This window comes from Heteronotia binoei, chromosome 4 (assembly GCF_032191835.1).
Source record: "Heteronotia binoei isolate CCM8104 ecotype False Entrance Well chromosome 4, APGP_CSIRO_Hbin_v1, whole genome shotgun sequence".
Classification (NCBI taxonomy): Eukaryota; Metazoa; Chordata; class Lepidosauria; order Squamata; family Gekkonidae; genus Heteronotia; species Heteronotia binoei.
The window spans coordinates 130,262,702-130,276,533 of NC_083226.1; the positions used below are offsets into that span (position 1 = coordinate 130,262,702).

General features: G+C 41.3%; 1 protein-coding gene across 1 annotated transcript in view; it reads right to left on the bottom strand.

Moving 5' to 3' along the window:
• Positions 1–13,832, bottom strand: part of XRCC4 (X-ray repair cross complementing 4) — a 198,009-nt gene that overhangs the window by 122,874 nt on the left and 61,303 nt on the right. Inside the window, exon 3 of the mRNA XM_060235737.1 lies at positions 10,635–10,801. Coding sequence (XP_060091720.1) covers positions 10,635–10,801 — 167 coding nt within the window. The remainder of the gene's footprint in view (positions 1–10,634; positions 10,802–13,832) is intronic.

The window sequence follows — 13,832 nt, forward strand, 5'->3', positions numbered from 1 at the left end:
TGCAGGCAGAAGGTAGGAATCAAGAGACATAGATTTATTTGAGTTTACTCTATAGTCTGCCTTTCTCAATGAGACTCAAAGTGGATTACACAGTTTAAGTCAACACAATCAACAAGCTGGGGCATTGACCCATCCCTGCTGTTGAACAAGCAAAGCATGCTTTCAAGCCTAGGTGATTTTGAAATGCAAGCTAAGAATGTAGAACCAAGCTGCTAAAAAGTTCACTCATTACATTACAAGAAGCCATAAAGGGCCACAAAAGCGAGGAAGGGGATTAAACAACACAGAACAGTGGGTCTTAAAATTATCCAATGTAAAATTGCCCCATCATTTTACTTCCAAAAGCTACAAATTACCAGAATCACTCAGGGCTCATTCAGACTGCTATGTAAACCTATATAATTACATAACATACATATGATTTCTTGTCAATTTTAATCTATTTCTTACAAACTGAGCCAGTCCCTTCATTGAGCTAGTCACCTGCCACATATTGAATGAAGCCAAAGCCTGCTTTTTGAATACCAATCACATATATACACACATTCCAAAACAATCACATATATGGTGTGTGAAAATAGCTCAGCACATGCTCAAAGCGAGCATTTAAAATCAAGAGCCACTGATACTGTTTGGTCAATTTAATGTGAATAACCAACCAAGAAAATGAGCCCTTACTCTGATTAGTAGCAATCAGATGTTCCCAGGCAAATGCATCACTTTCACATGCTAACCACTGAGCACAGGATTTGGAGCCAAGTTTCCTCTACAATATGTCACCAAAGTGAATGCAAACCCACCTTAAGTATAAGCATTTTTCATGCCATTAAAATGAAACCTCTAGGCTAGCACAGTGTTAAGTCAACTTTATGACTTACAAAAACTCAACATTCTGACTGGAAGGCTCTTAAGCATTTTTGCTCTTTAGAACATAAAGCAACTCAAAACAGATCGCCATAAACAATAGAATGAATATTGGATCTTCTAGGGGCGCCACTCTGTACAAAGTTATGGCACAGTGAATGACATACATAAAATGCTACGAAGGTTGCATTGTATTCTACTGGCACCACTGCTATCCAGAAGAAGGTGCTGCATAGGGATCCAGATCAGGTAGCACATACTGTTCCATGCGCACAGTCCCATCAATCAATGGAGCCTTGCTTTCCTGGTACAACCTGTTGAGTTAATACAATGCATGGAAAGCTCTTTGTGTAAAGCTGAGAATTTGCATGCCATCTTCTCCTCACTGTATCATCTTCTTCTCACTGCCCCAACAAAGAAGGATGCATGGCGGCAGCTTGTTCTCGGGCTATTGGGACGGTCGCTCCAATGCTCTGAACTGACAACCAATGAAAGTGAGAACTGCTTCCTATTTGTCAGCCTTCCATAGGATTTATTCACACAGCTTTATTTAGAATACATTTTTGTACCTGGGGGTTTTTAGACCAGCATTTATGGAGGATATATCTGGTTTAAAACTGATATAACTACAGTGTGATTTAGCATTTTTGTTTTTGTAGACCTGACTGATTATATTATGTGCATACTGTACACCATCTTCAGACCATGTTAGTGAAAAAGATGCTCTACAAATATTTTAAATAAATCATCTATAAATATGAACTTTAGAACTTAGCCTCTTCAAAGACCACAAAACCTCAACATGTACAGCTTAAGTTCTAGAATGTATAAAAATCATTTGAATTCAAGCACATTAAACAGTATTAGCAAAATACAGATTTTACAGCTTTACATAGTAAATGTTCATTAAAAATAATCTTATGAACTATTAAGATAGTCTGCCTGATGTTTTATGAATATGTTCAATAGCTGATAAATAATTCATCTAATTTAAATGCAAATGATTGAGCATCATTACCATACAGATCAGTTCAATAACTCTTAAAAGAAAGATCATATGCACTAATCAACTACCAGGAGTATTTCCATATATAAATCAAATTTTAACTGTTTAGTGGGGAGGGGGCTGCATAGAAATGGTAAAATGAAAATATAAATATACATGCAAATAAATACTTTTATACAGTTCATTATGAAAGAAAATTCAAACAAATGTTTCAGAATATTAGTTGATTCTGGGAACTTTTCTACTCTGTCAGAATGGTTAAAAAATTTTGGCTCTTCTTATATACAAACTATAGTATAATACAGTACCAGCATGAAAATATATTTTGAATATTTGAATTTTAGCCATTTGGATGATAAGGCACTATTATAGGCATATAGGTCTGATGGTTTTTGATGGCTTGATATTTAATAACATACAGTGATGCCAGTGACATTCATTTATTACAGCAATGGTATACAGCGATTCCAGAAGCTGATTTTTCTCTTTTGAAAAAGAGATCACATTCTTAGAAAAGACAAAAACATGTTGGATTTGTACATAAATGGCTGTGAAATTTTAAAAATACATTTTCTTTCTTTTACCCTTTGTTACATAACATCTTGTCTTCCTCCTCTCTTTCCTCCAACCCCCCCCCCCCCAGAAATGGTGATGTTGACTGCAGAAATGGTGATATGCCAGTATCTGGCAATCATTTTCATGTGATTTATTCAATGCCACAAAATCCAAGTGATCTGTCATTACTAAACGACAGCTCTTTTAAAGTAAATGTTGGCAAATGCCAAACCACATATGGAGTGGGAATTTAGTTCTAATCTACACATACTGGGATTATTTTTTTAACTGTAAAAAACAAGGATAAAACAGCACTGAAATGCCATAACTGATAGATTACACACACTCCATAGAACTAGATGTATTCACATCTGCGAAGCTTATATGTAAGAATCATACAGTTGGAAGGGACCTCCAGGGTCATCCAGTCCAACCCCCTGCATAATGCAGGAAACTCACAAACACCTCCTCCCTAAATTCACAGGATCTTCACGGCTGTCAGATGGCTATCTAGCCTCTGTTTAAAAACCTCCAAGGAAGGAAGCCCACCACCTCCCGAGGAAGCCTGTTCCACTGAAGAATTGCTCTAACAGTCAGGAAGTTCTTCCTAATGTTGAGCCGGAAACTCTTTTGATTTAATTTCAACCCATTGGTTCTGGTCCTACCTTGCGGGGCCACAGAAAATAATTCCACACCATCCTCTATATGACAGCCCTTCAAGTACTTGAAGATGGTGATCATATCACCTCTCAGCCATATCCTCTCCAGGCTAAACATCCCCAGCTCCTTCAACCTTTCCTCATAGGACTTGGTCTCCAGACTCCTCACCATCTTTGTCGCCCTCCTCTGGACTCATTCTAGCTTGTCTATATCCTTCTTGTCTACATCTCAGAGAGGCCTGAGAGGAGCAGAAAAGAGCAGAGCAGCTCTGATAAGCTGAGACAGCTGGAGAAGTTGCTGAGAATTTCTGAGTTTTGAAAGACTTCATTCTGAGGTTGGTGTGACTGCTTAAAAAGCTGAGTTGTGATAGCTGGGGAACTGCTGTATGTTTGGGTGAGTGGGCTAAAGGTGAAGTGATTGAGAGTGATTGTTGATGATTGCTTAGGAGTGGTCTGCTCCACCCTCTTTGCATTTTAAGCTGCGCCTTGCCAAAGGCTGAGCACATCTCAGAGAGGCCTGAGAGGAGCAGAACAGAAAAGAGCAGCTCTGATAAGCTGAGACAGCTGGAGAAGTTGCTGAGAATTTCTGAGTTTTGAAAGACTTCATTCTGAGGTTGGTGTGACTGCTTAAAAGGCTGAGTTGTGATAGCTGGGGAACTGCTGTATGTTTGGGTGAGTGGGCTAAAGGTGAAGTGATTGAGAGTGATTGTTGATGATTGCTTAGGAGTGGTCTGCTCCACCCTCTTTGCATTTTAAGCTGCGACTTGCCAAAGGGCTCTTGGCCTGCGGCTCTTCGCCTGGGGGCTCCCTAAGGACCAGGAACCCAGATCCCTGATTTCCTTGTTCTCCCAATAAGGTAAGTTGACCTTCCAGAAGGGGAGCCACTTAAACAATAGCATTTAAAGAGGACTGTATATTTATATATATATATATATATATATATATATATATATATATATATATATATATATATATATATATATATATATATATATATATATATATATATATATATATATGCCAGCAGGGGGGGTGGGGGCTTTCCAGTGTTTTGCACTGAGTGTCACATGTATGACTATCTGCCCACAGGACAGAAGTCTTGGGTGTGTGCTCGATGTAAGGAGCTCCTGGTCCTCAGGGAACAAGTTCGTACCCTTTAGGCCGAGGTGACTGCCCTGGAGAAGCAGAGACGGTCAGTTAGGCAACTGGGGAAGACTCTCGGGGGGCGTATTAGATGAGCCTCGCTCTGAACGTAGCAGCCCCGTTGCTGCCAGAGAGCGTGAGGGTCGAGAGGGAACAGGGCACCGTGCTGAGGATAAGGGGAATGCGCCCTCAGAAGGGACATCTTCTTCGGTTGGTGAGCAGGTATCCTTTCGCGCCAAGGAACCATCCCTGGGCAGTGGGAGAGGGGGGGTCTTGGTAGTTGGTGATTCGATCCTTAGGCAAGTAGACAGCTGGGTGGCAAAACAGCGTACTGACTGTATGGTGACTTGCCTGCCTGGTGCGAAGGTAGTGGACATTACGCGTGTAGTAGATAGGCTGATAGACAGTGCTGGGGAGGAGCCGGTGGTCGTGGTGCATGTTGGCACCAACAATGTGGGGAAATGCAGTCGTGAGGTCCTGGAGGAAAAATTTAGGCTGCTAGGTGGGAGACTTAAGGCCAGGACCTCCAAGGTGGCCTTCTCGGAAGTGCTACCTGTTCCACGTGCAGGGCAGGAGAGACAGGCGCAAATTAGAAGTCTCAATGTGTGGATGAGACAATGGTGTAAGGAGGAAGGGTTTAAGTTTGTTAGGCACTGGGATGCTTTCTGGAACAAGCGGGAGCTGTACAAAAGAGACGGTCTCCACTTGTCTCCGGATGGAACCAGGATGCTGGCACTAAAAATCAAAAAGGTGGCAGAGCAGTTTTTAAACTAAATCTTGGGGGAAAGCCGACAGGAGATGAAATGTCTCTGGTTCGGGAGGACTCGTCTCAAAGAGATGAAGGGTTGGCTGCTATTTTTCTACTGGGTAACGGATCTGATTTGAACACTGTGATGGTGACAAACAGTATGGACAGTCTGCCAGATTCTCGAGGCGGCAGGAGGGAGGTGGCGGGCCTAGCTTGCCTGGGAAATTATAGATGTTTGTATGCAAATGCTAGAAGTGTCCGAAGTAAAATTGGTGAATTGGAATGTTTAGTGTTGGGAGAAAAAAAAAACATTGTGGGAATTTCAGAAACTTGGTGGAATGAGTAGAATCAGTGGGACACGGTGATTCCTGGATATAAGTTATATCGGAAGGATAGGGAGGGAAGGGTTGGAGGTGGGGTGGCTCTGTATGTCAGAGAGGATATACGGTCCAGTAGGACTGAGGTCAGAGAATTAGATTCCCTTTTTGAAATGCTTTGGGTTGAAATAGAGGGCCCAAAAGGAAATTTAACTATGGGAGTTTGTTATCGCCCACCAAATCAAAAGAGAGGGGACGATTATAATATGATGGAAGGATTAAAGATAGTGGCTAAACGTAAAAACTGTGTCGTAATAGGTGATTTTAACTACCCGCAGATTGATTGGGTCAATATGTGTTCTGGTCGAGAGAAAGAGATTGAGTTTCTTGATGCTCTCAATGACTGTGCTATGGAGCAGAGGGTCTCAGAACCTACCAGGGGTGGGGCGATCCTGCATTTGGTCCTAAGTAATGCCCAAGACTTGGTGAGAGATGTAAAAGTGATTGCGCCGCTTGGGAGCAGTGACCATAATGTTATTGATTTCACCATTTGTATAAATAGGGAGTTGCCCAAAAAGACCGCCACAACCACGTTTAACTTTAAAAGGGGTAAATTCTCTGAGATGAGGAGGCATGTGAGGAGGAAACTGAAAGGAAAGATAAATACGGTCAAAACCCTTGGGGAAGCTTGGAGACTATTTAAAACTATAATCCTAGAAGCTCAGATAAAATACATACCACAAGTTAGGAAAGGCACAAACAGGTATAAGAAGAGGCCAGCATGGTTAACAAACAAAGTAATGGAAGCTGTAAAAGGTAAGAAGGACTCCTTTAAGCGGTGGAAAACCAGTCCAAGTGAGATTAATAAAAGGGAACACAGGCTGTGGCAAATCAAATGCAAGACTATGATCAGGCAGGCAAAAAGGGACTATGAGGAGCATATTGCAAAAAACATAAAGACCAACAATAAAGATTTCTTCAAATATATTGGAAGTAGGAGGCCAGCCAGGGAAGCAGTGGGGCCCTTGGATGACCATGGGGTAAAAGGATTACTGAAGGAGGATAGGGAAATGGCTGAGAAGCTGAATACGTTTTTTGCCTCCGTCTTCACCGTGGAAGATGAGAAGAGTTTGCCCGCCCCAGAACCACTAATTTTGGAAGGGGTGTTGAAAGACCTGAGTCAGATTGAGGTGACAAAAGAGGAGGTCCTACAACTAATAGACGAATTAAAAACTAATAAGTCACCAGGTCCGGATGGCATGCATCCACGAGTTCTGAAAGAACTCAAAGTTGAACTTGTGGATCTTCTAACAAAAACCTGTAATCTTTCATTGAAATCTGCCTCCGTTCCTGAGGACTGGAAGGTAGCAAATGTCACCCCCATCTTTAAAAAGGGTTCCAGAGGAGATCTGGGAAATTACAGGCCAGTCAGTCTGACCTCAATACCGGGAAAGTTGGTAGAAGCCATTATCAAGGACAGAATGAGTAGGCACATTGATGAACACGAGTTATTGAGGAAGACTCAGCATGGGTTCTGTAGGGGAAGATCTTGCCTCACTAACCTGCCACATTTCTTTGAGGGGGTGAACAAACATGTGGACAAAGGAGACCCGATAGATGTTGTTTACCTTGACTTCCAAAAAGCTTTTGATAAAGTTCCTCATCAAAGGCTTCTTAGAAAGCTTGAGAGTCATGGAGTAAAAGGACAGGTCCTCTTGTTGATCAAAAACTGGCTGAGTAATAGGAAGCAGAGTGTGAGTATAAATGGGCAGTCTTCGCAGTGGAGGACGGTAAGCAGTGGGGTGCCGCAGGGCTCGGTACTGGGTCCCGTGCTCTTTAACTTGTTCATAAATGATTTAGAGTTGGGAGTGAGCAGTGAAGTGGCCAAATTTGCGGATGACACTAAATTGTTCAGGGTGGTGAGAACCAGAGAGGATTGTGAGGAACTCCAAAGGGATCTGTTGAGGCTGGGTGAGTGGGCGTCAGTCAACATGGCAGATGCGGTTCAATGTGGCCAAGTGCAAAGTAATGCACATTGGGGCCAAGAATCCCAGCTAAAATACAAGTTGATGGGGTGTGAACTGGCAGAGACTGACCATGAGAGAGATCTTGGGGTCGTGGTAGATAATTCACTGAAAATGTCAAGACAGTATGCGTTTGCAATAAAAAAGGCCAACGCCACACTGGGAATTATTAGGAAGGGAATTGAAAACAAATCAGCCAGTATCATAATGCCCCTGTATAAATCAATGGTGCGGTCTCCTTTGGAGTACTGTGTGCAGTTCTGGTCGCCACACCTCAAAAAGGATATTATAGGACATTGGAGAAAGTCCAGAAAAGGGCAACTGGAATGATTAAAGGGCTGGAACACTTTCCCTATGAAGAAAGGTGGAAATGCTTAGGGCTGTTTAGCTTGGAGAAACGTCGACTGCGGGGTGACATGATAGAGGTTTACAAGATAATCCATGGGATGGAGAAAGTAGAGAAAGAAGTACTTTTCTCCCTTTCTCACAATACAAGAACTCGTGGGCACTTGATGAAATTGCTGAGCAGACAGGTTAAAACGGATAAAAGGAAGTACTTCTTCACCCAAAGGGTGATTAACATGTGGAATTCACTGCCACAGGAGGAGGTGGCGGCTACAAGCATAGCCACCTTCAAGAGGGGGTTAGATAAAAATATGGAACAGAGGTCCATCAGTGGCTATTAGCCACAGTGTGTGTGTGGCTTCTCTTATGTTCTTATGTTCTTAAAATGTGGTGCCCAAAACTGAACACAATACTCCAGGTGAGGTCTTACCAGAGCAGAGTAAAGCGATACCATCACATCACGTGATCTGGGCACTACACATCTGTTGATAAAGCCCAAAATTGCATTTGCCTTTTTAGCCACTGCATCACACTGTTGACTCATGTTCAGTGTATAATCCACTAAGACCCCTAGATCCTTTTTGCACATACTACTGCTAAGACAAGTCTCCCCCATCCTATAACCATGCATTGGATATTTCCAACCTAAACGCAGAACTTTACATTTATCCCTGTTAAAATTCATTTTATTCATTTTAGCTCAGTTTTCCAGCCTGTCAAGGTTATCCTGTATCTGTCTTCTTCTGTGTTTGCAACCCTTCCCAATTTAGTATCATCGGCAAATTTAATAAGCATTCCCTCTATTCCTTCATCCAAATCATTGATAAAGATGTTGAACAAAACAAGTCCCAGGACAGATCCTTGAGATGCTCCACTTGTCACTTCTCTCCAAGAGGATGAGGAACCATTCACAAGCACTCTTTTGGTGTGATCTGTCAACCAGTTACAGATCCACCTACCGGTAACAGGAGCCAAACCACATTTTACCAACTTGTCAACAAGGATAGTATGTGGAACCTTATCAAAAGCCTTACTGAAATCAAGAAAAACAATGTCTACAGCATTCCCCTGATCCAGCAAGGTAGTCACTTTCTCAAAAAAAGAGATCAGGTTAGTCTGACATGACTTGTTCTTGAGAAACTCATGCTGGCTTTTAGTAATCACATCCATTCTTTCTAAATGTTCCAGGACCGACTGTTTGATGATTTGTTCTAAAACTTTTCCAGCTATAGACTTCAAACTGACGGGTTGGTAGTTACCTGGATCCTCTTTTTTTCCCCCTTCTTGAAGATGGGGACAACATTCGCCTGCTTCCAATCTTCCAGCACCTCCCCTGTTCTCCAAGAATTCTCAAAAATAATTGCCAGAGGCTCAGAAATTATATCAGCAAGCTCTTTTAGAACCCTTGTGTGCAGTTCATCTGGCCCTGAGAACTTAGTTTCATTTAAAGAAACGAGGTGTTTATGTACTACCCCTATGCTGAGCCTAGGTTGGAACTTCATACCCTGCTTATATGTTCTGTTTTTGTCTTGTTGAGCACCGGTTCCCTCAGAAGAGAAGACTGAGGAAAAGTAGGAATTGAGCAGTTCTGCCCTCTCTTCATCACCCGTTACAATTTCACTTTCTTGCCCTCACAATGGGCCTACCATGTCCTTGCTCTTTTTCTTACTCTGAACATAAGAAAAGAACCCTTTTTTGTTGTTTTTAGCATCTTTGGCCAGCCTAAGCTCATACTGAACTTTAGCTTTCCTAACTTTTTCTGCACAAGCACTAATGATTTGTTTAAATTCATCCTTGGTTATAAGGCCAAGAAATCCATGACAAAGACTATCAGTTTTCAATATATGTTGTCCAGAGGTCTGTTTGCCAATCCTGACTTTACCAGTGCTGCAAAGAGAATTCAAAGCCCACCAAGCAGCCTGGTGTTGTTCTAGTGGGAGTGAGGATGATGCCACAAAAAAGAGGGAGGAATGACCATTGCGGAGCTACAGGATATTACACAGAACTTTGAGGAACCACAACCTACACCAAGCTCTTCTGGTCACAGCCACAGAGGAAAAAGGGTGTGTATGAGAGGCGGTTTTGCCTAGTCAGGTGCTCTTGAAAGGATCTTTCTTACTTAAAAGAGGAAGGTAGACCCCTTTTTGGCAGTGCACACACTACACCTCCCAGAAACAATCCAAACATTGGCCACAGAGGAGGTAGGTAGGCTTAGCTTACTTTAGAAGAGCTAGACCAAGGCAGAGAAGACCAAGGGCGCTAGAATCCTCTCCCCACTTCCACACTGTCTGGAAACAGCAGAAATGAGGTGCTAGATGGTGTGCCTAGGCCACAGATTCCCAGGATTCTGCAACTCACACATCTACCAAAGAAATACAGGCTACATTCAGACACCATAAAAACCTCTGGTTGTTCATGACAGGCACAAAAATACTTTGTTGTCTTTTTCTTGAACTCTTCCCCCTTATCTCCTCATACTCAAAAGCACTGATGGAAAATTTCCTTGTTTCAGAAGACTTCAATATCAATTTGTCATGACTCAGTGAAAACTCCTGGTCAGACTGGAGTGTGTCCTCACAAACCTGGTTTATAAAACCATATTTTAATCTTTGTTTGAAATCCAAGTTTGTGAGGAGGAAGCAAACTCCAATATGACTAGGTACTTATATTTGGCTATCATTTGATTCAGTGCTTTAAAAACCATGAAGCTTGCAATCATGCTCATGAGGGGAGGAGGCAGGGGAATGTGTGAACACAGCAATGAGGTGTTGCTGCATCCAACCATAAATTATTTATACAAATATATTTATGTTCAAATTTGTATGTTTATTTCAATATTTGCATTAGTAGAATGAAATTTACACTAATGAAATCTTCTGATATTGTGTTTGATAGGTAAGTAGAATGCAAGAATCAATATGGGAAGGAAAGACCCAACCAAGATTATTCCATGAATGTTATTTTTCAACTTACTGCCCCTGCAGGTCATCCACATCGCTTAAAAGTCTTTCATTCTCTTTTCGTAAGTCTTCATTTTTGATCTGCAGTCCCATTATGCTATCTAGGCCATAGCTAATCATCTCTCTAATGGTTTCAGCAGGGCTTGAGACTTTTTGTAAATCCACTGATCCAAGTTTAAACTAGGGCAAAAGGGAAAACTGAGTCAACTGGGCAAGAATAGATCCTGAATTCCATTGTGAATCATACATATACAATTTACACTATACAACGGCTCCCCCATTAAGATGGAAAAGAACCACCATAGGAAACTTTGTACTGAAAGTTACAGACAATTGAAAGGTTTTGCTTGTTGTCTATTAGTATAAAAGCGCCTTCTGCCCATCCCATCACGTGGTTTCAGAAGTTTGCGAGGTTCGTGTTAGAAAGCAGGGGGGAGGAAAAAGAGGAATCACTGAAATGTCTTGCATTCATTTCAGTGATCCCTTTCATTCCCCCCTCACTTCCAAGCATTCCCTTTAAATGGCTTTTGCAAGCCATGCACAAGTGAAGTCCAAGTGGTGAGTTCACCTGGAAGTGCTGAACTCACTGCCTGAACTTCACTTGCACACGATGCCCGCATGCAAAAGTCATTTAAAAGGAATGTTCTCTTTAAGTGGCTTTTGCAATATCTTTCCCCTTTCCATTCCATTGGCCTTGGGGATCCACCGCCAGTAGAAAGAAGGGAATCCCTCTTCTTGGGGGATCACAGAATTACAGATTTGGAAGGAACTTCCAGGGTCATCTAGTCCAACCCCCTACACAATGCAGGAAATTCACAACCCCACAAACACACTGATCCCTGCTCCATGCCCAGAATATGGCAAAAAACCTCCAGAATCCCAGACCAAACCGGCTTCAAGAAATTGCTGACTGACCCCAAAGTAGTGATTAGCATTTCCCTGTACACATAAGAAAGGGACACAAGAACTAAGCACTGATACAACCATTCCTGTCCTCCTTCCCATGGTCTGCCTAATTTCATAGAATCAGCATTGCTGTCAAATGGCCAATCAGCCTCTGTTTAAAAACCTACAAAGAGGAAGAGCCCACCACCTTCCCAAGGAAGCCTGTTCTACTGAGAAGCCACTCTTAACTGTCAGGAAGTTCTTCCTAATGCTTTGTAGAAAACTTTTGATTTAATTTCAACCTGTTGGTTCTGGTCCGACCTTCTGAGAAAACAACTCCACACAACTTCATCTCCAGACCTCCAGTCTTTTGAGAACTCACATATTTACCATTCAAAGTTCTGAAGCCCCACCAACAAGGAATGCTAACACCAACCCTGGTACTCACAGATGTTAAAAAATCCACATGACAACACTTTCCTATAGAAACTCTAGAGTGACTATTTAGCATGCATGGAACTTGCTTGTAGCATCCAAGCTAAACCCTTTTATAAATGTGCTTTACCCATCAGGCCTCATTAAAGTCAGCCTTCCTTGCAAAAGATTACAATACAACAAATGTAACACCAATTTTAAATATATATTTAACTACCCTATGTGTATCTCCAGAGTCAACTTGAAATTCCAGACCTGTCACAGTTTAGCTTCTATCCAAGGTGAAAGACATTATTAATGCTAGACTTAAAGGTAAAGGTAGTCCCCTGTGCAAGCACCGGTCATTTCCAACTCTGGGATGATGTCATATCACGATGTTTTCACAGTAGATTTTTTTACGGGGTGGTTTGCCATTGCCTTCCCTAGTCATCTACATTTTTCCCCCAGCAAGCTGGGTACTCATTTTACCAACCTTGGAAGGATAGAAGGCTGAGTCAACCTTGAGCTGGCTACCTGAACCCAGCTTCTACTGAGATCAAACTCAGGTCATGAGCAGAGCTTGAGCTGCAGTACTGCAGTTTACAACTCTGAGCCATGAGGCTCCTTAAGCTAGACTTACTGAAATACAAAATACTAAGACTTGCTGAGAATTCACATAACTTCAACAAAGGTGTGTTTTCACCAACTCTTCTTTGAAAGTGTTCATATGTATATACAAAGGGACGACCTGGCACATCTTTATACATATGTGGTGGAGCTGTAGTAGAGCCAAAGAATACTGGGAAATGATTTTGAGAGCTATTTCTCAAGAAATAGGTAAGAATTACCTTTCTCCACTAAATGTTCCCTACTGAATCATGTGGACCAGGGGTGTCCAACGGTAGCTCTCCAGATGTTTTTTGCCTACAATTCCCATCAGCCCCAGCAATTGGCCATGCTGGCTGGGGTTGATGGGAGTTGTAGGCAAAAAAATCTGGAGAGCTAACGTTGGACACCCCTGATGTAGACTTTCTTTTTTTCCCAAAGATACTCAATTTATTTTGAATGTAAGATTAGTTATTTGCAAGATTAGTTATTTGCCAGATACTGAAAAAGGAATGTAACCAAATAAAGAGGAGTTGCTGGAGAAACTAAAGGGTATAGCTATGTAAGCTAACCCATACATTGCATGGTAAAAAGTTAGATGTTTTATAAATAGAATGTTATTCTGACTAGGATGGTAGATTGAACTCAATAACATCAGTATCATTTATTTACAGAACTGAAAATTTGTAAAGCTTTGTTCCAACCTTCTTTTTACTGAATAAATTTGCATTTAAATTATTTTTTTTAAGAATTACTCTGTTATAGAAGTATGTTATGTGGTTTCCAGACCAAAAAAATTGTGTAGAACCAAGCAATTCCTTTTGTAACTTACGAAAATACATTTGAAATGTTAAGTTTAGAAGAGTGTATTTTGATGCAAGGTTTACAGTATACAGAGTTCATGTTCAGTTGAGGCTACAACTATGACATTCCAAATCTTTAATAAAACAGGTCCTTTCAAAAACATTATCTTGTGTTTAAAAGCACTTTCAAAGTGTTCTTATTTAAACTTCTCACAATGAAAAACTTGTTTTCACAAACATCCATCTGGAAAAGATTATGCCATTTTATTTTCTAAATTAATCAGTGAGTGGCCTTAATTTTTTTTTTTTAAAGCTGTGCCATCACTATCTCCTGGGATAATATTCAGCAACAACCATGTCATTCCTAGGTGTGGCAAAGAGCTAGTGTACAGACGATTACGCAGTCTGCTGATGAAAATATGGAAGCAAAAGTAGCATGTATGTCAGCAAATTCTAGGAATAAGAGTACCAAATATCCACAGTAATGACTAAGAACTCTGATT